General features: G+C 42.7%; 3 protein-coding genes across 3 annotated transcripts; 2 read left to right on the top strand and 1 right to left on the bottom strand.

The window, feature by feature from the left end:
- Nucleotides 1-277: 277 nt before the first annotated feature.
- Nucleotides 278-797, top strand: T265_01475 (hypothetical protein; the record flags this gene model as incomplete). The annotated part of the gene is made up of 2 exons (XM_009165516.1): nucleotides 278-512; nucleotides 602-797. The coding sequence occupies 2 exons, from the start codon at nucleotides 322-324 to the stop codon at nucleotides 678-680; spliced, it is 270 nt and encodes an 89-aa protein (XP_009163780.1).
- Nucleotides 798-3,558: 2,761 nt separating this feature from the next.
- T265_12803 (hypothetical protein) lies at nucleotides 3,559-7,503 on the bottom strand (the record flags this gene model as incomplete). Its single annotated transcript, XM_009165581.1, has 2 exons — nucleotides 3,559-3,771; nucleotides 7,435-7,503. Coding segments are annotated over 2 exons (282 nt in total), but the record flags the coding sequence as incomplete, so codon positions are not given.
- Nucleotides 7,504-15,376: 7,873 nt separating this feature from the next.
- On the top strand, nucleotides 15,377-17,124 carry T265_01474 (hypothetical protein; the record flags this gene model as incomplete). Its single annotated transcript, XM_009165515.1, has 2 exons — nucleotides 15,377-15,567; nucleotides 16,980-17,124. 2 exons carry the CDS (start codon nucleotides 15,377-15,379, stop codon nucleotides 17,122-17,124), a joined length of 336 nt encoding a protein of 111 aa, XP_009163779.1.
- Between the last annotated feature and the right edge of the window lie 7,285 nt (nucleotides 17,125-24,409).

The raw sequence follows: 24,409 nt of genomic DNA, 5'->3' as shown, positions 1-24,409 counted from the left end.
AGGACGGATTCGCTCATTCTGAAAATTCCCGCGTCTCCATTATGTCGACAAATTCATATGAATATGCTACGACGACCGCAGGTGAGTAACACCGATGATGGTCACATGTCTTGTTGAGATGAGTTTCATGTGTACGTTGGAACACAAGCGCACACATATGGCTGTCATATACACTGATTGAAGCCTAATGAGGCCAAGCTACTAAACCATCACGCTACACAGAATACAGATATTCGTAAGCTTCATCCACACCTGCCGCTCAATATATATTAACGAGTAGGCATCAAGATCGACGGGTTGTGAAAACGTATCAACGCAACAATGGGTGACCGCAAGGCTGTGATCAAGAATGCCGATATGAGCAATGATATGCAGGATGATGCCGTACACACTGCTGCCTATGCGCTGGACAAATTCCCATTGGAAAAGGATGTGGCCGCACATTTAAAGAAAGAGTTCGACCGTAAATATTCGCCCACTTGGCACTGTGTTGTTGGAAAGCACTTTGGAAGGTCAGTAAAATTTACGTGGCTTATTCGTTACGCATATTGTACTACTATTGCGAGTGTTCAAAACCCGCGTTTACATTTTTTCCTTGCAGCTACGTGACGCACGAAACACAAAATTTCATCTACTTCTACCTGCAAGACCGTGCATTCCTCCTATTCAAATCCGGATAAGTTCGTTTTCAATCGTGGAGAAAACAGAGGCCGCCCAGATTTGCTGTTGCTTATACCAAACCACTAGGTGATTTTATTTTGGTCATCTCGGTTAAATAAAACTGTTTTGGCTGATACGGTGTTGTCCCTGTTTCGACTGCTTCGATAATTTATTTTTAAACAAACTGTACAAACGTCATAGGATTGGACGCCCACACAACTCTTGGTTTGGGATAGGTAAACAAAGACGTCAAGCCCTTCCTCTGAGTAGAAAGTTCATTTTGGGTAACCCCACGCCAGATATTTCGACTGGTATTCTTTCGCCGAGGAAATCTCACCCTGTACATGGCTGACGAAATGATCTGTTTATGGGCTTCTTCTGAGATATCGCCAAGTCGTGGTATTGATTGTAATTAATGGTTCTCTCAGAATGAGGAATAAGAGTTTGAGGGATTCATCGCAAGGCAGTTTGGTGCACCGGCGAATACGAATTGCTGGAGGCCATGTCTAAATATATGCCGTATGCACTCAATTCGAAAAAGTCGCACGGTAACACCAAAACATTCTTCTACTGCTAAAGAGACTACTTTCCCCCCGATGCACCTCATTTCTTCTCGGAAGAGTTCTCGACAGAATCGACGCACGTAATACTTTCTTCTATATGAATACAAATCTCCGCGCAATTTAATGTAGTGCTTATGGAAATGAACTTCCATCTCAACGTCTTGTTCCAATACCAGTAGCTGTATCCAATATAGGTAGAACAGAAATGCAGCAAACTGAATTCATGTCAGATCGCGACTCAGAAACAAGTAAACACATACGCTTGTCTGTTAATTTATTACCATTATTGTTAGTACTAATAAAAGGCAAAGTCCAACAAAAATGTTGCTCTGGTTGGACATCAAACTGCTCGGTGAGGTATGAGGCGCCTTGGCAGACCGCAAATGAAGTTTTCTTTGCTTCCAGTCTTCACAGTTCCTGAGGCAAATTACTTCAAGTATTCATGAGAGATTGCAAGAAGCGTGAAGTCTTTGAGATATTTATTTCAATACGGCGTCAAAAATAAATTCTCTATCGCAGAATAATGTTTGCGGACTGGAACTAACCTTGTATAGGCTATAGTTCTGTTGATTATTCAGTCATTCAACTTAATTTATCGTAAACTACTTTGGTGTACATCTTATGACTTTCGTGATGGAGTTTTGACTTGTGGCAACGATAGTTAGTCTGGATTTTGTCGCCTTTTTGTATTCAGGACTTGCTCACTATTTGTCCGATACATACTATGAGTAACAGAATTCATCGCTATAACGTTACCAGTTCACTGTTAGGACAGATTTAACCGTGAGCAGTTCCTCAGGGTTTGTGATACACTACTGTAGTTATTGAAATACACTATAACGCGGAATCTCGAGGGAGTTCACGAGAAACGCTCCTTGGTTTCAAAGGTATGTCATCGTGTTCTAGTTCACCAACCGCCAGCAGCTGAATTCTGTATGCATACATTTTAGCCTTATCTCCTCCTGTCTAGATCGGCGCCCGGTGCTAACGCGTGAACTATTCAAGGTTCCCCTCAGACTGCTTGCAGTCACTAATTCTAAACGGTCGTCCAATGGACAAAACGACGAACCGCTTTTTGGCTTCAAGTTGGGCTGCATATCTGCGGTAGATGTGCGATCGGACCGCGAAAATCGCAGCCGATTTATTGCTTCCGTCCGTAAGAATACCGAATATGTAGACCTTTGGACGGACTTTTCAGGCCATTGCTTACAGAACCCTACACCAACTGACCAGAGGCCAGTCCATCTACCACCACCTGGTGTGCATCGATAGTAAGAAAATTTTCCGACTTTTGAGCTTTCCGAAACCAAACCACACCTGTACCAAGGTTTCTGATATCGTTAATGATTTTTGCTGTTGTCTGGAGGTGGAAATCCGTACACTTTAAGAAATAATGCCGTATTTAGACTCGAAGGTCACGTCAACTCATAGTCCCCCACTACCACACACTATATCTCTGAAGATGTCATTCTTACGGCTCATCTGCTGTTTATGTGTTCCCAAGTTCCAAAACTGTGATATATTCAAAAAGAAGCACTGTATTTTGTATGTTTGTCGGTCCCACCGTCCTTTTTGGCCTTCTGTTCCCTGTTTGCCAAAATTACTTAAAACTTTTAGCATAGCAGCTATCCCTCATTGTTGCTCAATCAACAACCTTCTTTTCGAATTTTTCTATTATTCTGTTGGTACGTAATGCCTCTTTTGCCTTCACATCGCTCTGAAGATAATACGGATTGGGTTGGTGATGAACGAAGTCGCATGTTCCATGCACACACAAGAGGTAGTCAGCAGCCTATCAGATTGTCACAATGTGCCCTGGACGTTCCTATCAAACTTGACATATACCAAAATATAAGAACTATCCCAAGACAATGGTCATACAAGGGTCGTCCATTTCCTCAGCGGACTTTCAGTTTTCTAGCGTCTTTTGTCTTCTGAATAGTTTTGCTGTACCTTTTCGCCGGACATCTCTTGGCTGAGATAAGAGAGTCTGTCAGGAAGTTGATCGGAATAACTTCATAGGAGTATTCCGTAGATTTTGATGGTGAAGATTCACAGAACGTAAACCTGTTTTCAGGTAGGAGTAGGAAAGTTTTGACCGAGCTGAGTTCCTGTTTTTCTGGTGTAGTTTTACACAAAGGAAAGAAATAAAGGAACGCAACGGGGCCGCCCGGAGAGATGACTCCCTATCCTTGTTATCCATACACAGAGACCAAGCAAACCACAAATTCAATAGGGAAAATATGAAAATCTCAGCATGCGGAGACACGAGACGGAATGGAATTTCTGGAGGCATAGTACTCCACAGACGTCACGAAAAGACTGAAACTTACGGTTTGCGTACCTTCGCGACCCATTTAGCTATACCGGAGGGTATCCGCGCGTCACCACAGAGTCTCTCATACCAGGTTAGTCCATGGTTAGAGGTCTGACAAACAGACTGCCGGCCCTCTAGGTTGGGGGTTGGAACATGTATGGCGACGCGTTCCGTAAAAATGGTAATGTGCTTGCATTTCCAGCCCAATACTGATGCCTTGGGGTTAGGCTTCTGAACCAAAGGCTTTGGTTGAGGACCCTAATCGTCCTCCTGTCTAGGTTTGGGCGCCCTGGCAGTATTCCAGCCCTCGTACAACCATGACATTGTATGGCAGTGGTGCGTCTTTTTCAAACACTGATGTTGCTGTTTTTGATTATAACGATGATGGTACTCCACAGATGATTCAATCAACCGATGGATTGTACTGGGCCAATTTACGCAATACTACGTGCAAAGGACGAACTCCATCGGAATGCTCAAAGAAAGCCAAATATCGGATTCGAGAACCAAGAACCAAGGAACTGCTTGGAGTCGGATCAATAAAGTTCACAAGGTTACACGCTCGTCTCTTATGTCAGATATCCGGGGTGCAAATCCCAGCACGGTCATTGGATATACACTGCGAAGCTTCTCCACAGCCTTCCTCCGAATATCAGCTACTCACAGAAATAATGGTTGTAAGGCGGTTGTTCGTCTACTAACAGAGCTTAACATATGGGTTGTTGAAACCATACTCTCCACGTGATCATAATTTGTCAGGTCTGAGAATAGTTCGCAACCTGGGTACTTGTTGCCTTTCATTCTTGTTGGAGGGTCAAATATGGTAGCATTTTGCAAGCAGATGTGTTTCGTTCTTCTTACTATTAGCCATAGTTGGGTGTACTGACAGTTTGATGCATATTCCAGTTCGGGCAAACGGAAATGTTAGGTGCTAATTAGATGGTAGTATGGATGCCCTGTCGAATCAGCTGCGGGTCAGCGGTAAAACGCAGACCCCGTATAAATATGTAGCTTCAGTACTTGGGGTTGCCAAGAGGCTCAGTAACTTTGAAATTGCGGCCGCTTATTACACGCAACCTTTCACCTGATTAAAGTGCACAAAATGCTTCCGATCTATGGGACACCTAGACTGTAGCTATAAAAGCAAGCAGTTTCTTCGGATGGGCGCCCAATATTTTGTTAATCACAGTGGAAATTATGTTGATGTCATTTATAGACTTCACATACTACACTATCATAATGACAACGAACGATACTAAAATCGAAAATTTCGGTTTCACATTCGTCATTCACAAGGCAACTACTGCCTTTTGCAGATCCTGGCACTTCAAAGAGTCTGACGAAACTAACTGCCGGTGAATCGTCGGCAAATGCTCAAAAAATAGGGCTCGAACCACTGCTTCAACTGAAGATTGTGTAAATAATATACAACTGATAGTGATTCATTTGACTGCGAAGTTTTTGCACTGGTTCACTGTTCACGCACTGGTCGATCCGCCTAGGTTTATTCGGTTGATCTAGAAAAATTCAACTACTCAATGGATCGTTTGCAGGAAATCTTGTCGTAGTGAGAATACTGATCACTTACATCCAGTCGTCTTTGACGAGTCCGTTTTTTTTACTAAGGTATAAATTACCTTACATGAAATGACTTGTTGGGGCAAAGCCTGAACACCAAAACCGTACAACCATATTACAAAGGTCGTGTCTTTACTTCACAAACCCATTGATTCGGCCAACAACTCACCGAAGTTAAGATTACCTCGCCTTTGAAGTTTGCAAACAAACTGTACAGCTCAGCGAACGAATCAACCGCCATCAGCCAGGCTATCTACAACGCATAACTGTGGCACCTAAATAACGGTAGGATTTACTCTACGCCAGAGAGAACATGCTCGTTGTACAGCAATATTTCATAGCCCGCATGTGAGGGAAACGCCGAACCAAAGGCTGAGTGAACCGCTACTGACCAGCTGGCGAAATTTAAATGTGATAAGTGTCAGGATGGATAAACTGAGAAACTGTGTGCTCCAGAACGCAGACGAAGACTGTGGATCATGAAAGGGAATTGTGCTTAGGGTGGACTTCATCTGAAATTGCACAGGGGACCAAAATCCGTCTTGTGCTCCCTTGTTTTTGTTCCGTTTTTTCTAGACTGTCTAGAGGCATTGATAGGAATCAGGAATGTGGCATTCGTATTCCATAAGCAGCTGAATGCGTGCAGATTGTAGGCTCAACTGTTCGGGTGTTGCTGAGGGGTGACATCAAGTTCAAGTTGGCTTTCACCATTTTCCCGTGAGGTGATAGAAGAATGGCCGTCTGGTGATGGGATGTAGTTGAGTGACTCTGACAGCTAAGCAATGCACAGCCCATCCAAGATGCTCATCGTTAAAGAAGTTAGCTCTTCAAGTCCATGCGAATACAGCGTGACTTCCAGCTAGCCCTCTACCAAAGAGATGTCATTTGGAAATCAAAGGTGGGTTCATTTGGGGTACTGTCTACGTAATGAGAGCCGCCTTCCTAAGGAACAGAGCACTTTGATTGGTTGATCTTTTGTAAACTGCTAGGTTGAAGACAAGGACACTATACACCCAGTGATGGGGAGACTTAATTGACATACCAATTCAATATCAGAGCTTCCGCAAGCCTCTTTACGACAAAGAAAGAAGTCGCCTCTTTAGCAGCTTTCTCTGTTTCGATCAACTGTTAGTAAGTAGCCTTCGACCGATTATTCGGTAATCAATAAACCATGTTGGATTGCTTGGTCAGAGGCTTGTATCGAACACCTGACTGAGGACACTGCTTGTCAGTATCTGATTACTTCATTTTTTCTAGCACATGGGCATGGGGAACTTGATTCTCAGACATAAGCACCGTATCGTTCAACCCACATAGTGTGCTCAACATTCGCTACTAATGTGAATACCTGAAACAAGTTTGTACCTAAGATCCATAATGAGCAGTCGGTCACCACTGAAGTGCATCTTCAGCTGTGCTGCATAGAGACTACGCCTCAGGTACACGATATCGTACTGCTTTTAAATGGCTCTTGAATTCGCGGACTTTCTTGGGTCTATTGGTCTTAGTTATTTTATCACTGTTATTGCAAACCTATCTGCCCCGAATCACCATTCTCTGTTATGTTGAGCATCTGTCATTTGTAAAGACTAGATATCTTATAAGTATTCTCTTCATATACACAAAGCTGTGCAAATTGATGTACTGGTCAGATCATGCAGGCATCCTCTGTCCTGGCTTCTAATCAATGAATAGTCAACTAACTGGAAGTCAACTTATCGTTTGTAAAATGCTAATCATTCGTTAGTTGGTTTTAAAATGTCGTATTTGAACTTGACTGTAAAATATCAGCTAAGATGGAGCTGACTAGGGAATGAGCTGCGTAACCTGATTTGCCATGGCAATCAGTTAGACTGACTCTATCCAGAAATGTATACATACCTATGTTTATGTTGAAAACATATTGCAAATCCCTAAGTAGGTGCCCACATCATAGTAGCTAACTCCAATCAAGTTTTACTGATCTCGAACTTTTCATCAGTCAACATTATTCGGTATCCAAGGCATTGACTACAGATGGGCGCGACCGAAATAAGTGTCCGTTAATCAAGGCGGGAAACGTCCAGCGTGCAGCGAAACAGTGAATGAGACCTAAGGATATACACAGTTTATCTAACACGGTGCTGGGCTGCACCCCACTTGGGATATGGGCTCTGAGTCTTAGAACCCGAGTTCCTGGGGTAAAGTATGATTAAAAAGACAGACAACTAATCAGCGCAGCACATCTGAGGATAGACTTCAGCATTGACTAGGTGTTCACTACGAATCCCAAGGATGAAATGCTAGTTCGCGATTCCTTCATGGTTTGGTATTCACTTGCCCGCGAACACTCGGTAAATTGTGTGGGTCGAACAATATGGCGCTTGTGTCAGAATCAAGGGCCATGTGTCGATTCGCCGAACATATGACAGGCGGTATCCACCGTTACCAGTTAGATTCAGGCCTACTCCCACGCCTTCACATTACCATTCAGGGACTTTTACTTTTGGGGTATTCCCCTGGTAGCATAAATACGATGAATCGTGCGTTGTGTTACCGACCCGTGTAACATATTGCTCGAACGTTCATATCATTCCCATCACTAGCTACTATAAACTACCAAACTGCCTATCTGTCCTATCTCCCTCATGCCGATTCATCCCAGCAATCAACTACAAACCTCTAAGCCAATAAAACAGATAACATTGATGACATAATAGGTCTATATGTGTATTCATCAGAGAGGTAAGACAAATCCTCATCATCAGACCTAGTTTTTCCGCCTGGCTACAGACCACTGTGGGCCAGAACAAGCTGTCTCCCCATGGTTGAACTGCAGAAACATGGAAAAGAACTGCATACGCCATCGTTTCATTTATCCAAGTGACAGCTGATGGGAAGCAAAGATTACACCAATTTTCCCTCCAAAAAACGCAGTGCCTTACAACCTGCAATTAATGTATGTTGCAAAGTCGGGGAGAAGCGATAACAGTTATCAGGTTGCATTAAATAACCTTTCGCATTGTATGTGAAAATTGTTAGCGCAAGTTGAGGACAACTATCATGTACTATTTTGGGAGAAGCAGGGAACTATCTCAAGGTTAGATTCTCTTTATCTAAAGGTGGTCATCATAGGAGTACTGAAATATGTCAGTAGAAGAAATTTGTTTAATTAACGGGTGATAACTAGGGAGTCTTTTAAGGAAACTAACGGCGTCTACTTTCCAGACATTACATTTGCTCAAGAGACCGCTAACTGAATAAATGTTCTCAGGGAATCTGGGTTTTAACTACACAACACAATCATCACACTCACCAAAGCATGTTTAATCTCTCTAGAAAATGTTCCAGAATTCTAGGTCTTGTAAAAATCTCATTAGGAGTTGTTTGCACCAGAAGAGTGGACAATGGGTGACCAGAAATCAGGCTAGGTTTTGATACTGTGTACACGGAGATTAAGGAAATCCGGGGCTTTTTCCTGCTTCCGTCCTGAATATCCCAGAAGCACTTGTGTTATATGCCCAATGCCACCTAAGCAGATCCACTCATCGAAAGTGGATTGGGAAAGATCCAAACACCCGAGGGCCTTCTATGTCCCGGACCCCCGCGGTTCACATCCAAATAGGATCTTGTAGCTCGTATTGTCAAGGGAAACAAAAAGGGAAATCTCAGTACTAGGTAGACGAGTGTGCAAGACAGTCTCCATCGTAATCTATTAGAAGTTATAACTGGTTTGACTCATGTGTAAATAGCTAAGCAGGAATACGCTATGCAGCCCAAAGCCCATGACGGAGAGACTGAACCTTACTTTGGTGTGTCGCAGCGACCCATTGAGCTATACTGAGGATATCCGTGTGACACTCGTGAAGTCTCTCATACCAGGTTGGTCATTGGTTAGAAGTGTGGCCAGCACGGTCTGCTGGTACTGAAGGCTTGAAATCGGAAAGTTTTTTGAAGGTCTGTTCCCTAAACATTGTAGTGCACCAGCATTTCTCGCCAAACCCTGCCTTGCGGTCAGGGTTTTGGACCAAAGACTTTGATAAAGGACCTCCATCCCCTCCGTCTAGGCCCTAAATCCATGGCAGTATCCAAGCCTACCTATAACCATGATACCTATAAATAAGGACAGTAGCCAGTCATAAGTGCTCTGGACTGACGTTATGGTGTTGATGCTGACGATGACATGAAACATCTCGTTGCCTGAAGTCAAAGTTACTGCAAGCGGAAATCTGTGGTCATCTAAATATCTGTCTAATTGATACAATAAACACTAAACAAGGGTAAATCATCCGTTGATAGAAAAGAACAATCTTTCAAACCCAGAAGGATTAAAATTATCGAACGTTATCAAAGACTATCCTGACAGCAGTTCTGGAAAAATAATAATTGCTTGCTAATATCTTTTATTTCTGAAAGCCTCAGAAGGAATCAAGAGAATGTGTGAAGATAATAAATTTTGATATCGTCAGTTAAATAACCGGTGTCCGGTATGACTAGCACTCACAAAATAACTTTCATCCCAGCTTCTCTTGGTGCTTTCATTACATCTTGAGACTAATAGAGGATTCGGAATCACATCATACTTAGCAGTAAAGTGGTCAAAAAACAGAAACAAGTCATTCATTAGATAAGAGTAATAAGGGAGAACTAGGAAAAGTTTTTAATGCCTTGCGAAAATGTAGCCACTTTGGTGGCAAACTTATTTAGCCTAACTGTGTTCTCCGTTACGAGCGGTACCTCCTCCCAGTGAAGCGAATCTCAAAAGAGTCTCTGAATCAACTAGCTGTACAGCATCTACACCATGAACTGAACGAAAGAGCAGTTCACACACCATTCGAAATCTAGCTTGAAGTCCTCCAGGAAGCACATCCTTCGTCATAACCATCCAGAAAACTCCATCATTTGCTTATCACTGCTACCCCCTCCGAGGCTGGAGGAAAAGTGACTTTATACCTATCAAGAAGTCTGGCCAAAGAGCCTTATCGAAGAAAGCCAATAGGCACGGGGTCATCCCTTTGTCATTTTGGGCAGTAACATCTTCCGGCCTACTGCCATCTTACGGTGACAGATGCTACGGCCGGAATGTGCTTTCTTTGGGTTGTCAAGTTGTTGTCAACACTCTTGACAATCGTGAGTCAAGGTACTCAAACATTACTAATGTCGGCAACTGCGTGAGCTAAAAAGAATACGGCTGCATGGTCAGCAGACCGACATATCGATCACGCTGTAACCCGATGGAAACGTGATCTACTCTGCCAAACAAAAGTTGAACGAGATTTCCATTTCCCCACCATTGTTTACAACACTGGGTAAAGCCTGGTAAAATACTTTGTTTAAAGAAAGAATTTCTTTTATTGACAAAAAGTTTGTTTGCCCCCTATATGCTCTTTTGTGTACTGCCAAACCGATGCAATTTTGTGACTACTGTGAACTATTTCAGTAGCCACTAGCTTTCAGAGGTGCTTCTGTTGCGTGTGAGCTGAGAATATCCCAGGCGCCGCGAGGAGGATTCAGATCCCCATAGACTGCTGAAAGCATTTCCCTTGGTAGTACTCATATTATTCATCAAAACTTGGCCCCAAAAACTCTGATTTCAATAAATAACTTCAACCATTTTCTGATAGGGATAAAATTGGTAAAGATCAAATCAAACCCTCACTAAATTATCTCGCAAAATAAGTCACCATGGGCAGTAAAGTCAGTGGCTTTTTAGTCTTTTACTATTGGGAAAAACTGAGGTTTGCAGAGCCTTGTTTCTGGATAATGCCACCCAACTGTAAACAAGTGAGTTAATGGTTAAAACAAAGCTCAATGTTCAAGGACGTTTCAAAGAGAAAGCATCCTGGGTATTCATTTGGATGAGTAGGAAAAGACTCCGCATGTGAGCATGTCTGCTCGTGACGTGTGCATTACACTGTATTAAATGGTTATTTGGTTTGAATGAGGGCGTATTTTGCCAGGCGTTCAAAATTCACAACTCTATGTTTGGATTCCACGGACTGCAAGTAATAAGAAATCCAGCAGGAGCCTAATGGAAAAATTAGATCATTTTGTTCGGTGAGTTTGTTGATTATGATCCGTGTAACCTTTAAGGATATCAGAAGTTTATCAGGAAAGTTTCCACCATGGACGGTATTCACAGACCGACTGTAGTATGGACAGAAAGACTCAAAAGTTAACAGTATCAATCGACCGTCACGAAGAGACTGGACCCTATCGTGGTGTGACGGTTTGCGCACCTCAGCGATCCATTGAGCTATACTGAAGAGTGTCTCGCGACACTCGCAGAGTCTCTCATACCAGGTTGGTCAATAGTTAAAGGTCTGACGAACACAGTCTCCTGGTCCTGCAGGTTGGGGGTTGGAACATGTGGTGACTTGTTCTGTAGAAATGATAATGCGTTTGCGTTTCCCGCCAAACACCGCTGCCTTGCGGTTAGGCTTTTGAGCCAAAAGCTTTCGTTGAGGACCCTAATCGTCCTCCTGTCTAGGTGTGGGCGCCCTGGCAGTATCCCAGTTCACGTACAAGCGTGAAGTACTCTATGGCAGTGAAGCATCAGTGTTGAACACTGATGTCATGGTGATGATGATGATGATGATGATGATGATGATGATGATGATGATGATGATGATGATGATGATGATGATGATGATGATGATGATGATGATGATGATGAGTATCAATCGAACTCAAGTTCCGAGTCTGCTGACTGACATACATTTGCCTTAACTATCTTCCACGGCCTCTTTTATCAGTCGCCCTCACCTCACCTTTAGTGGGCAGTAAATCGACCAGCAGGGATTTTCGCTGCAGCTAGCATACCAGGAACAACTCATTCAAGCGTTTGTAACCCATTACTCGAAGGAACAATGCTTAAGACACAGGTGTTTTAGCTCCTAAGATAGCCACTTTGGGTGCCCTGCTTTCTAGAAAATTTCGTTGTGAGCCGGAAGTATCTACAACCATATTTGAAATATGCAATCCACCAGGTTTCTGTCCTGACTAGGACCCGTCAGGAGTTATGTCTAGCACTGTATTCCAGAATCCACCACTAGACTACAAGGTCACCGAACACACTTTTGCTCATAACGTATGTGAGGGAGCTACTCATGAGTGACTACCCACGAATAAAGGTGTCCGCGAAACATCAGACGTAGTAGTCATCAGCTAGTTATCAAATAGCTATTGGTATGGATCTCAAAAACGTCTCTTCCTTGCGGAACCATGTGTGTTACGGAACCATGCGTCGTTGCCAAACTTAGAGTGAGCTAACTGACTGTGGTGTTGATAACAAGAAAACGTAGACGAAGGAGGAGTGGTCAAGATGGAGGGAGGGGGGTAAAACCAGTCAGGCCCATAAATCACCCGCAAAATATATTTACTCACAGAGTGCTAGGAGAGCATTAGTAACCGTACCTACAGGCACGCCCTAATGGATCATTTTCTTGATCGATGCATGGTATGCAAGTTCTAGCATATACTGAACAGGAGTTATGTGCCTGGGGTGGTAAATTTTGCTGTCGTTGGTTGTAAGATATGTTTGGATGGAGAAAGCCTTCCAGTTATTTCAGAAGTTTTCACTATGCAAAAGTGAATAGAACTTAGTAAACAGAAGGTAGATACCCCATGACATAAGGCGCCCAGACGACCGATGTGTGAGTTATACACTCTTCAAACATTCCGGAGAAAGTCGTTTACTCCACTGTTAAGGGTTTTGCAGCTAAGAGCATTTTGCGGCTGATGGCTCCCCCTGTTCTGCATACCGATCCGAATTTACCTGGATACTCACTGGAACCCAGCTGAATCCCTCCTTTATGATGTTCTAAAGATGATCATAAACAGCGTACAAGTTGATAAGTCAAATGATTTTCAATCTGCGTTCAGGTAGAACATAAAGTTAACAGAAATCGGTAAGTGAGCCTATGTGAATAGCCCCAAGAAGGGTGAAATCGTTCCTTAGCTGCCGAAGAGTTTTCAGCCGGTTTAGTAGTAGTGTATTAAGCCCAAGACAGACATTGTTTAAATGAACGGAGATACTCGATGACAACAAAGCAAAGATTTCAAGTGGGAGAACTCTCAGGATAGAATTTCATTTGAAAGCACTCGCGTTCTTTATAGTCCATCTACCCCGACGATGTCTGTGAACTAAAAAACTACGTGAAACAAGGTCCTCTGGGCACACTAAAGTAGTCATTGTGATTGGACTGAAACTGAAAGCATACTATCCCCAGCGAAAAAATGTCTCTAAGAGTTTCCTCTTTGAGGTGACACTGTGATAGATTTAGACACAGTTAAGCACGTTTCGAAATGCCTCGCTTTTGTTTGCCATTGATCAGTGGAACAGTGAGATGTAACGTGAAAGTAGGATTGTTAATCCCGATATTGTTTTCGTTCTATTCCTATTCACACAAATGCCAGGATCTTATGCGATTTCACGGCTCATTGACAGCACAGCGTTCTTCACTGCTCACTCTCCTTCATCGAAACATGCCTTAATTTGTTACCAGCAGGTGACCTACAATCAACAGGTATGCGATGGATAGACGAACAACGGACCAGGTATTTATTTTGACCGTTGGCCGATGAGGATCTTTTATTCACACGGAAAATGAAGAATTCAAAAAGAAGAGCATCTCAAGGAGCCGAGTGTCTTATTCTGAGAGGTTTGTATATGAGGGACTGTTCGTTCACTTATGCATCTAGAAGTAACTTCAATTCGTAATCCCGTTTAGAACCGGCGTCACACAGTGCCGGTGATCCCCGACGGTACTGAAAGAGACGTGAAATGCTGCAACATGGAAGACGTTAACTCTTCAGAATGAATCCCACGTAGGTGCTTTCTTGATTGATTTTCGTCAGAAATACTCTTTTTCGACCTCAACGGAAATTGTTCATCGATGCTGGAGTCTTGTTCACGTTCGCCTGCTTTGAACAGTACTCAGTTTTTAATCGATCGTTTTGCACCACCACAGATGTGCGTGACTCATGTTTGGCCAATCAGCAACAGCACGTGTGAAGTGCAGACAGAGGATGTTTTACCTGCTTCTTAGAAATTCAGCTCAGTTTTGCCAAAATCGTCGTAAACATAGTTTTGGGGACATAAAGGAGCGCACAAATCCATGAGCGTGTGCTTGATTAGAACGGATTTGAGACTAGTTGGTTCTTCCAGAAATTCTACCCTTCGCCTTTAAATCTCTCCTTTTAACGTTGTGCTATCAAATGTCAAATCCTCTTGCGTGATCAGTAGTTCAGTAAGCATATAACTTGCTCACACCTAGTGAACTCTGGCTCAGCCCGATCCAATTGTTGATAAAAGACCGTGCCTGGGAACTACACTATTTCATAGCTGTTTCACACGGTGCTAGTTCACTCAGTGCAGGATATCCCACTTGTAACTACCATAAAACAGAAGTTGCTACCAGCAAAAACAAGGGGACTTCATTTCTCCCAACAGCATCACATCACTTTCTTTACGTCAGTTTTATCGTCTCCTTCTGAACTGGTTGCAATGTTTGAGGCTATTTAGATTATCTTTTCTCTGTGCAAGTTTCATAGAATCCAGATCTAATTGTAAAAACCTTGTTGTGGTAAACAGATAAATAGCATGTTGAACCGTTTTCGACCCGACGAACTCGATGTGCGTTAGAGTAGCAATCGAATCGGCGTTTGAAACGCGAGCAATGCAAACGGTGATAAAATTGAAAGGATTTGTCAGACTATTCACAAAGATACACAAAGAGAGACTAAGACAGCATCCAAGTGTTAGCATTCATGTCATAGTTGCTATTGTTACTTTAAACATCAAGGCACATTTTAGTTTAGAAAGGTAAGAGCTGTGTTCTCATAAAACGCATTTTCTAGATGGCGTACGTAGCCGTGGCACAGTGTCGATATACACCCACAGATCCACCTTGCTCGTCCAAAAATGCAAACCATAGTCAGGTCACTGGTGCTGGTATGCTGTCGGAGTACTCACGCTGACAGAACCGAGACACTAAATTGAGATGTGAATCTAAGGTTTAATTGATTACCTCAAAATGAAAAGCACAGTTTATCTCCAACTTCTTTCACTAAGCTCCCACACCCTTGACACGCGGTCGATCGGTGAGCAGAAAGGATGATGGTATCAGTATGAAAGAAGCCAGACAAATTGAAGCCAAGTTACTAATCCATACGGTCCAATGATATCATATCCTACTGTTTGGCTACATAAAGCCCGGTAAACAGTGCAAGTGATTACAGTATTGTTATCTGAATTTCTCAGCTGAAGAAAACAAGAATGGGTGAGCGCAAAGCGGTGATCAAGAATGCCGACATGCCAAACGATATGCAAGATGAGGCGGTGCACGTAGCAGCCTATGCAGTAGATCATTTTGATATGGAAAAGGATATTGCGGCACATTTGAAAAAGGAATTCGATCGGAAGTATTCACCAACTTGGCATTGCATTGTGGGAAAAAATTTCGGAAGGTGAGTTTGGCAAGTTAATGCACCAGTCACGTGGTGTGACTGTGTCAGCATCTACCAATCGAGCTGCCCTTTGCTCTGCGTTCCGATGACTTGAAACGCTTTATTTTGTTATCTTCGGGCTGGAATCGCCCGTCCATACGAATACAACAAATCCGTGTGAATAAGTGATCCAGTTGGGTCAATCTTGCAAAAGACAGTAAATACTAAGACTGTAGAACCTCTGAAATATGCGAGGCAAATTCTGAAAGTTCAGAAAGCATGAAGCCGGGAAAGCCAAATCAAACCGATGAATGTGCTTCGTGTTCTGCAGACGTGAATCGAATTGTTTGATCACTGATCAGCCAGATGTATCTTATGCACACACCTGGTAGACGGGTGAGACGAGAACGAAGCAGTAGCAGTTGGGTCGAAGTGTTGATGTTCCAGATCGAGGTAACTCGCCATCAGATAGGGGAAAGAGCTAACTAGGGATTGTGCGGACTGCGCTGTTATGAATGACCCCTTTGCTTCTCCGAAATAATGCAAAAGTACTCGCTCGCCAGTTTCCCAACCAGCTGTCAACGAGTTTCGGAATAACTGTGCCAGTCACCCCTTACAGAAGACTGCAGCTCAATAAAGTACGCTCTCAGCCAGCATTTCGCAATATATAAGTTCGCAGCGTTAGTCGAAACAGCTTCAAGTAAACGTTTTTCGAAAATTTTGATGACAATCGATAGATTTATTGCTGGGCAACATTTCGCTTTTGACACAAAAGCTTCGTCAGGCCAAGTGACTAGATTCCGAGGTTGGTCGAGATTTAAGGCGGGAGGAGAACTAATCAGCTAAGTCAAGCTAAATCCCTGTTGGGTGTCGCTTCAAGTAAACCTATTAGTTTGTGGCGAATGGTCATCGGATACCCATATAGTCTAACTGGGGAACAACAGCGACTAAGCGTGGACCATGCATGCCTCATTCCATCCACTGACCTTGGTGGTTTAAATTCAGTTTTTATGGTGACTACCTTCCTTTCTTGATAAGCCGTGAACCGGTGGGACTGAAGAGGTCATGCGTACTGGAGACTTTGGAATTTGCTTAAATCTAGAAACAAAATTCCTTCATTGCGTCAGTTGGAGGATTTCTGGTTTGCTCATCTGTTGACATAATGTTTTACTGCGTGTTTTCGACGCTTTTTTCTCCGGTTTTCTCGAAACTTACTAAGCAATTCTTTCTCAGTCTGTGTTCAAAATTACATAACCTCATCTGGAAATGGTTGAGACGAAATAGAGTGGATTCAACATACTCTCCGACAACAACATAGTTATCCTACTTGAAAAACGTCACTTTGAAGAGGTTTGTTCTGTTTTGGCCCTTGAAGCATCGTCAACTGGCATAGTCCTCGCAGATTCAGTTGCGTTTTTTGTTCGGAGCTATAGACAGTCTTTTTCTGGGGAGACAAATGTGCTCTCCTCTCACGATACCTGCCTTCGCATCCTTTTCAGCTACGTCACCCACGAGACCCAAAATTTCATTTACTTCTACTTCCAAGACCGTGCTTTTCTGCTTTTCAAATCCGGCTAACAAGAGAACCCCAAATGGCATCAGGAAACTCAAGCTGTGATCATCTGCCCATGCATTCAAAAGAGACATCCTGTTTGAAGGCACTTCGACTCAAAAAGTCGGTCTTCAAACTTTTGTCACGTATGTACCCAGTTTAATATAATATAGCAATATTTCCAATATATTTTGCCTTTTTATTTGGATGAATCTTTCCAACGACACTCAGATTTAAGTAATCTATTGAGTGGTCCGTGGGATTCAAAATTTAGGAGAGCTACTTAACCCCTAGAAATTGATCTTGAACGGAATAAGCTCCAAAAAAGACGTTGGGAACTCTTTTTCCGTGTACGTACCGAACATTACCTTAAGAATAACATGGCTGACTACACTAAAATCTAGATAATGCGAAAGTTAACTTCTACTGAGTGTTGTTCACACCACTTGATGCCACCTAAACCAGCTTTTTGTCTGTTGGGGATTCTGTCAAATGCAGTATCAGCTGTGATCCGCACCAGCCGTATTGCTATACGTCCGGCTAATAAATCTAGGCTTTATTGGTAGCAGTGCCATCCACGTAAGTTAGGACATCGATGGCACATACATCTGTAGGAATTCACTCGTTCTGAGATCATTAATCAGTCTCGAAGCCAACGTTCAGCATCATGCGCAAAACAATGAAACTCAAACTTTGAGGAGGATTACGAACTGAAAGAACCATTCACCATAGCGGAAAACCTTGTAGTTATGCTCATTAGAAAAATACAAAGGAAAACAACCAAATGAAGCAAGCTTTGCACTCACGTGGAAGACCATGTGTTCTTTGCAGGAAGCCTTGGAATTAGTAAGACCCAAGTGTCTTATCACGAAGAACATATGGAGAATTCCATTCCACCAGGGTGTTTCTAGTAAAAGGTGTGAGCTAATTAATGAATTGTCCCCTTCAATGCACCCTCTTTAGGTCCTCAAAGGATTTGGGGGACGAACTGACGAGAACCTCTAAGAGAAGGCAATAAATGGCTGTGCAAACAAAAAGCGGTAGGAATTCAGACAAGATTAATGATATCGTGCAACGCAAACATTGTTAATTGTGGTCGGCCAGATAACCCCAGTGTTTTGCCTCAAACAAACCGCTGAGACCAGTAAATTTACTGGGGGACTGATGCATTCCTTTCATTGAAAAGTTGCGGTGAGATCTTGTAACTGTAGGATCAAAAGCTTGCAACCTCCGAGGGAAGCTTTTGGTCTCCATGAAGCTAACTCACGTAGCTATTCTCCAATTTTTCTAAGATCCTCGTGGATTTAAAGTCCGCAAGATTCGATCTTCAAGTTAGGAAATGAGGTATTCTGAAAAGCACTAAACTGTGGACTTTGTCTATACTATCTATTCATGAGATCTGCTTTGATCAGTGGATTTCTATCGTTGATTGCATCCTGACATTGTCATTCTGTGTTGAGAATGAATCGAAGTGAGTTTACCTTTCAACTGATACAGTGCTAAGTGAAACCGGGTGGATTAAAATCACAATGGCAGTATCTTCTGAGATGCCTTGATGCTTGATTCTTGGCTTCTACAAATCTCCACAAACCTTGTGACCGAATCACTCTACGAAATAGAGCCTTAGTGTAATAAGAGAAGCGTTCGTAGGCAGTAACCCTAGTGGTTTTCTTTGAAACTGTTCCAGGACGATGACCTTAGAGTGGGTTCTAAGGGTCTCCCATTTAGTTGGGCAGCAGAATTTATTCTCTAAATCCTTTCCATTTTTTGTGTAATTGCGAGTTAATCACACTGATGATTAGTCAGTTAAATTTTCAAACTATTAGCCTAGGGGTGGCGTGTTCGACTCCCTGGAATAGGAATGAAACAGCTGTATACCGTCTTTCGAATTTTCAGCATATATTGGCCTTACTTCCAGGGTGAAGTCTCCATCAGAATTTATTTTTTGCCATACCACTAGAATCACCCATAGAAATGATGATTCTCGGCGTAATTCTCCTAGTATTTTGTTTGTATTGTCATGCCTACTCAAGTACTTCATACTCTCTGGACGAGCGATGAGTCGAGCTTTCTTACTGCGCAGGCTATATGGGGGCCACTGAACAGCTTATCCATCTCTATATTGCAAATTTTATTGAAAAGACTATCTAAAAATGCAGCACTATGTGGTCCCTGCACAGAGAAACGCTGATACTCTGGTCTACCATACAGCTGTAGTGGGAGTATGAACACAGAACTGAATTAACCGGTGTATTGCTGGTTCTAACGAAAGTTTATCTGACAATTTGACGTCTGTAAATCGCATCCTATTACCCGCAATGACGAAGAACGTATCAGGGATCTGGTCCACACTAGCGATCCCAACAACCCCTCAGGAATCTCGGTAGCAATGAGCACAATGTGTCGAAAAGTGTGTCACAGGTAATGCTAACCTGTTGTTCTCAGGTCGAAGGCCATCATTCTGGTATACCCAGATTTGTGTCTCAAGGTTAGACATTCTCGGTTATTTGAGGACAATTAGTTCAACGTAAACACTGGTTTGGCTAGCACTTGTAAGACAGATAAATGTGCTTAATGACAAACGACTGAACCACACAATCTAGAGCGAATCCAAAGAAGTCTCATCTCCAAACTGGAAAGCGATACGCACTGATCAACAAAATGACTCAAGGATGCCTCGGAAGGAACCTGTGAAATACCACGTGTGGAAACGGTCGTAAACGGCACATGGACACTAGTGTTCGCCTCAAAGCCCCATCATCAAGTATTCGGAAGGATCGTACGTATGTTGGAAAACTAAGTATTTAAATCCATGCAAACCAAATCTGGTAATGTTTTGTCTTTTCTTCTATTGCGCTCTTGGTTCCGTAGCACGGCATTCGGTACACCATTGGAAACTGATAACAAATTTATCAAAATGATATCATGCTTCTTACTTAGGCACAAGACTCATTTAACATCGTTGAAAAAGTGTTATGCCACAAATCCCCGTTAGCGAAACTATGAACCTTATTCATGCCTCCACAGTTGGTATAAAAATCAAATGAATGGAGACTGTACTTTGGAGTTGATACCCAAGTGACAGATTGCTCCCACTGTTGGTCAAAGGGAAGTGTGGGTCATTAAAAAGCTTTTGAGTTATTGACCTGCAGATGCTTTCTTGCCATGGATGACCTCTGTGGGTTTTTGACGCCGGTTGTCCAAAGGCGGTGGAAAAACGATGACCCAAGGAAAGGAGCCTTCTCCGCTTTGTGAGTGACGCTCCTTACCGTCGTGTGTTTACAGAATATTCGAGCCTGTATCTCGTTTACTCGCTCCAAATTTGTGCTCCTGTATGGTTATAATGTTGATATTCCGCAAAGAGTGTCGTTTATTTGGTGCGCATGAATTGCAGTGCTCGTCAAAGCTTTTAGGTGGCGAGGGAATTGGGAGAATGCGTTGCCCTTAAACATTGTACAAGTGGAAACAGGTGGATTAGGACAAAATTAAAATGAAGAGAAACTCAGAAATAGCCCGTAGATCAGCTGCAGTCGTTCTCTTAACCTGTTGTTTACCGACACAGGGGTTATTTGATTGTGTTGGTGATTTAGCTACATTTTTCGACTGACTATATCACTAAGAAATCCTGGATGAAAATAACATTAGAATTCACGAACTTTGGAGGGCGTAAAAGAAATCTTGCGCGATATTATGCAACAAATTTGTCTGGCTTTCTCGTGTTTGTTTTCTATCCCAGACGGAGTTGGCTTTCTGCTAGCGAATTTCTGCTGATAATTTGAGAGTCATTCATTGGTTTTTCCGCAGATTCAATAAGACAGTTCAGAGGTGACCAAATGATCAGTTTTGGATGTCAACATACACCAAATTAACACTGTTACTTTCACCTCGGAAAGGCTATATATATAATAGCGGATGCAGTAAGCATTGTTACTCAAAGATCATCTAACTGAGGGTGTGTCGTGATAAACGAATGACGAGCTCGTTCTGCCATACAGAGCCGACAACGAACCCAAAAGCTTTAAAGCATTACGTCCGAATCACCGCTTCAGAGTCAGTCGTAAAATACCTGTGCTTTATCTGAATAGCATTAACAATTCTTTGAGCAGTGTGATCCGTTAGTAAAATATACTGCGATTCTTCGAACATCACAAGAGATCGTCTCTAAGTGGCATATCCATTTTGAAAATACCAAAAATAAGAAATCTAGGTAGGATGCAGCTATGTATCCCCTAACAACCAAATTACTATACTTTCGCCATATCCATTTTCCCAATCCGAAGATTTCAACAAAGCCGGTCAATAATTATAGTAAAATGGTGACCTCAAGTCATGCGGCATCTGAGAACACCAAGTGGAAATGACAGCTGATTCAAGTTCACCAGCCGCAGGTGTCTTTTCCGACATTCATGGAATTTACACGTCTTTTGAAGTGTTGCGCACTCTCATTTGTCGTTGGCCTGTTGGTTTTGGTTGCGCGGGCGCAGTCACCATCGAGAAACTCGTCACTCAGTGAAACGCACTGCAACGTCAACTCAGACTGCTGAGGCTACACCTTCCCCACCTGCTATTGATCGGAATCGTGTCTAACCGAAGGGGTCTAGTTCGCCCACCTTACACATGGTGAACTTAATGCCTGGTCCTTCGATTCAGTCACTAAAGCAGCGGAAGCCGGCCTTTTGGTCACACTGTCTTCAATGAACAGCCTCACCCTACTAAACACGGACTTTCAGTGTCTCGAAAACCGGTTACCGTGCCATAATCATAGTATCAAGTACTAAAACCTGGCAGCACGTTTTTGCTACTTATTATTCTTGGGGAACCATACAGATTTGACAAATGAGTTGAGTACATCTTCTAACTAACAGTTATGATGAGTGCTGCAACATTAGTCATCATATTTCTCTGCATATCTGCATGTACCAGACGAAATCTTACCGAAGGAAGAGTTCCCAAATGTTTGGCCTTCACCGAGTCGGTAATGCCGGCCAAGGACACTAATTCCAATCGTACCGTAGTCCCACCGCCTACTTGTTTCACACAACCTAATCCCCGTAATTCAACCTTACAAAATACCAAATCGCCACGACAATGCTTATTTGGTTCATTCCAGTACCACAGTCGAACAGTAGATGATATCTATAGTTTCCTGGAAAAATCAAAACCGAGAGATTCAGCTGGGTTACAGGTGAGTCTCTCGAAAAACCAAATTAGTTTGCAGATGAGTGTATTTCGATAATTCCGTGCAATTTGGTTTCAAGTAGAACATAAGGTTAATGGAAACTCGGGGACTGCGTCTACCTGATGATCCCAAACAGGGGTGAAATCGGTGGTAGACTGTCGAAGAATTTCCAGCAACCTTATGAGTAGCGCTTTATGGTTGGTGGTTGGTCACCCGTAACCCGGTGAAAACTTCCTGAATTTGAGTTTACTAGTTGGCTTCTAGTAATCAGGTGGAAATTCGCCTGATGGTGCTTTTGACTCAGGATAAAACTCGGAGTGAGTTGATCTACCCGACACAAGGTTACTATATCCAAGCCTCTATGGCGCCTAATATGACCAAGTTCATCGTATGAAGGCAAAAAAATAACCCGAAAGTTCGATAACTTCGCACTGCATAAATATCATTTATGAAACCATGGAGGTTTTTACCTTCATAATGAAGAAAACCACAGTGTTTGAGACCATGACTGTAGTTGAGTTAGAAGAATTACGCTCCTCTTCTAGGCACCTGTAATGGTTGTATTACTGCTGCAAGGATATCTCAAGTTACGCATGCGACTTCACTTATTCCAGTGCAGGGAAACCAAAGTCTCTTAGATATTCAGACTTCTAAGATTTATGACACTGATTTAGATGAGTCCAGTTGCACACGTTTAGTTTTATGCTGATTCTGTATGACTCAAATATGTGTGAACCAAGTCGCCCCTGTGCATTTATTTGTTACTACTTTCTCATACAAGCCACGACTGAATCGAGTGCCGTATTGATTTCTCACCAGTTCAGAAAAAGTATTCGGTGAAATCCATAAGTTCTGGTGTATTTGCCAGTTGACAACATGAAAGTCTGTCTTCTGAGCCTCAGTAATTATTCATCGTCCTATCCATGGATTATTATTCTACCATTGAAAGGAAGAAGGCTTTCGCTGCGGAGTTATTTATTAGAAAATGCCAACTGACCAGTTATAGACTATTGGACAGGGAAGCAAAACTCATATGCATCTTGGTTACAAAACTGAATATCCATCTTCTCTCTAAGCGCGTCTTTCTGAACTTTCCTGGATATTCATTGACTGTTGCTCAAATCCAAGCAAATGCTACAAAGCCACTCCACAAATTCCGCAATATATTCCCTTTTCAAGAGACGCAAGCGAATTTACTAGAAGAAAGCTTACTACTCGCATACTTCCCCATCAGTAGTATCACCGTTACACTGGAATATCCGGAGAACAAAAGGGTAACAATCGCCAAAGTCAATAATATCACTTCTGTTTACTTGTCTATTTCCTCCTTGTTTTTCCCGCAACTTGCAACCTCACCGAGAATGGCGAAGTTGACCAGTAGAGATACTGCTCTCAACCGCCTCAAACTTGCATGTCCCGGAAGAAGGCGAAAAAGTAAGGCGCCATTTTTTCGCTTTTACGCATCCAAGCTTCACAGGTTCAAACTACCAAGTGGTCGTCATAACCGTTTGTTTGCGATACGCTTAACTTATTCGTGCCATAGACTGTGAGTAACCAAAACCAATAACTCGACGCTTACAGTCTGATTATGCAGAAACTCAGCTATAATTTCGCTTCTCCTATTTACAAAGACCTTGGATGCCGTGAACTGCGGGGAAAGCAAGGGGAATTCGGGGAAATTAAAGTGGCTCACATGGGCAACTACTCCAGGTAATCCACCAATTATAGTGCGCCATAGCACGTTGCTGACGACTGTCGTAAGATCTTGCACGGTACCGCCGTATGCGCTAAAAACTCAACCGAAAAACAGGCCAGCAAAACTGCACTTCCTGTAGTATATTGGAATACATACCTAAAATAAGTATCAGTTTAGATGAGCGCCGATGATTTGCTACCAAAGGCACCTCTCTTTCTTGTGCATCTATTCTTACTTGCTGACTGATGGAGCTCCTCCCCTCTGAGTATCTTGACTTCCAGAAAAGTTTGATTTTACTCACCAGCGTTGTATTCACTGAGTGCGCCGTTCAGGTCCGATAGTTCTACACATAGGCAGAGAAGCCAGTTGCATTTTGAAAAAAAATAGTATAAGTACTTTACGGTGCACTGTACTTTCTAACTATGCTCTTTTTCAT

The sequence above is a fragment of the Opisthorchis viverrini genome (genome assembly GCF_000715545.1).
Source record: "Opisthorchis viverrini unplaced genomic scaffold opera_v5_16, whole genome shotgun sequence".
NCBI lineage: Eukaryota > Metazoa > Platyhelminthes > Trematoda > Opisthorchiida > Opisthorchiidae > Opisthorchis > Opisthorchis viverrini.
Note: the sequence above shows the minus strand (reverse complement) of the source record. Positions and strands in the feature narration are given on the sequence as shown.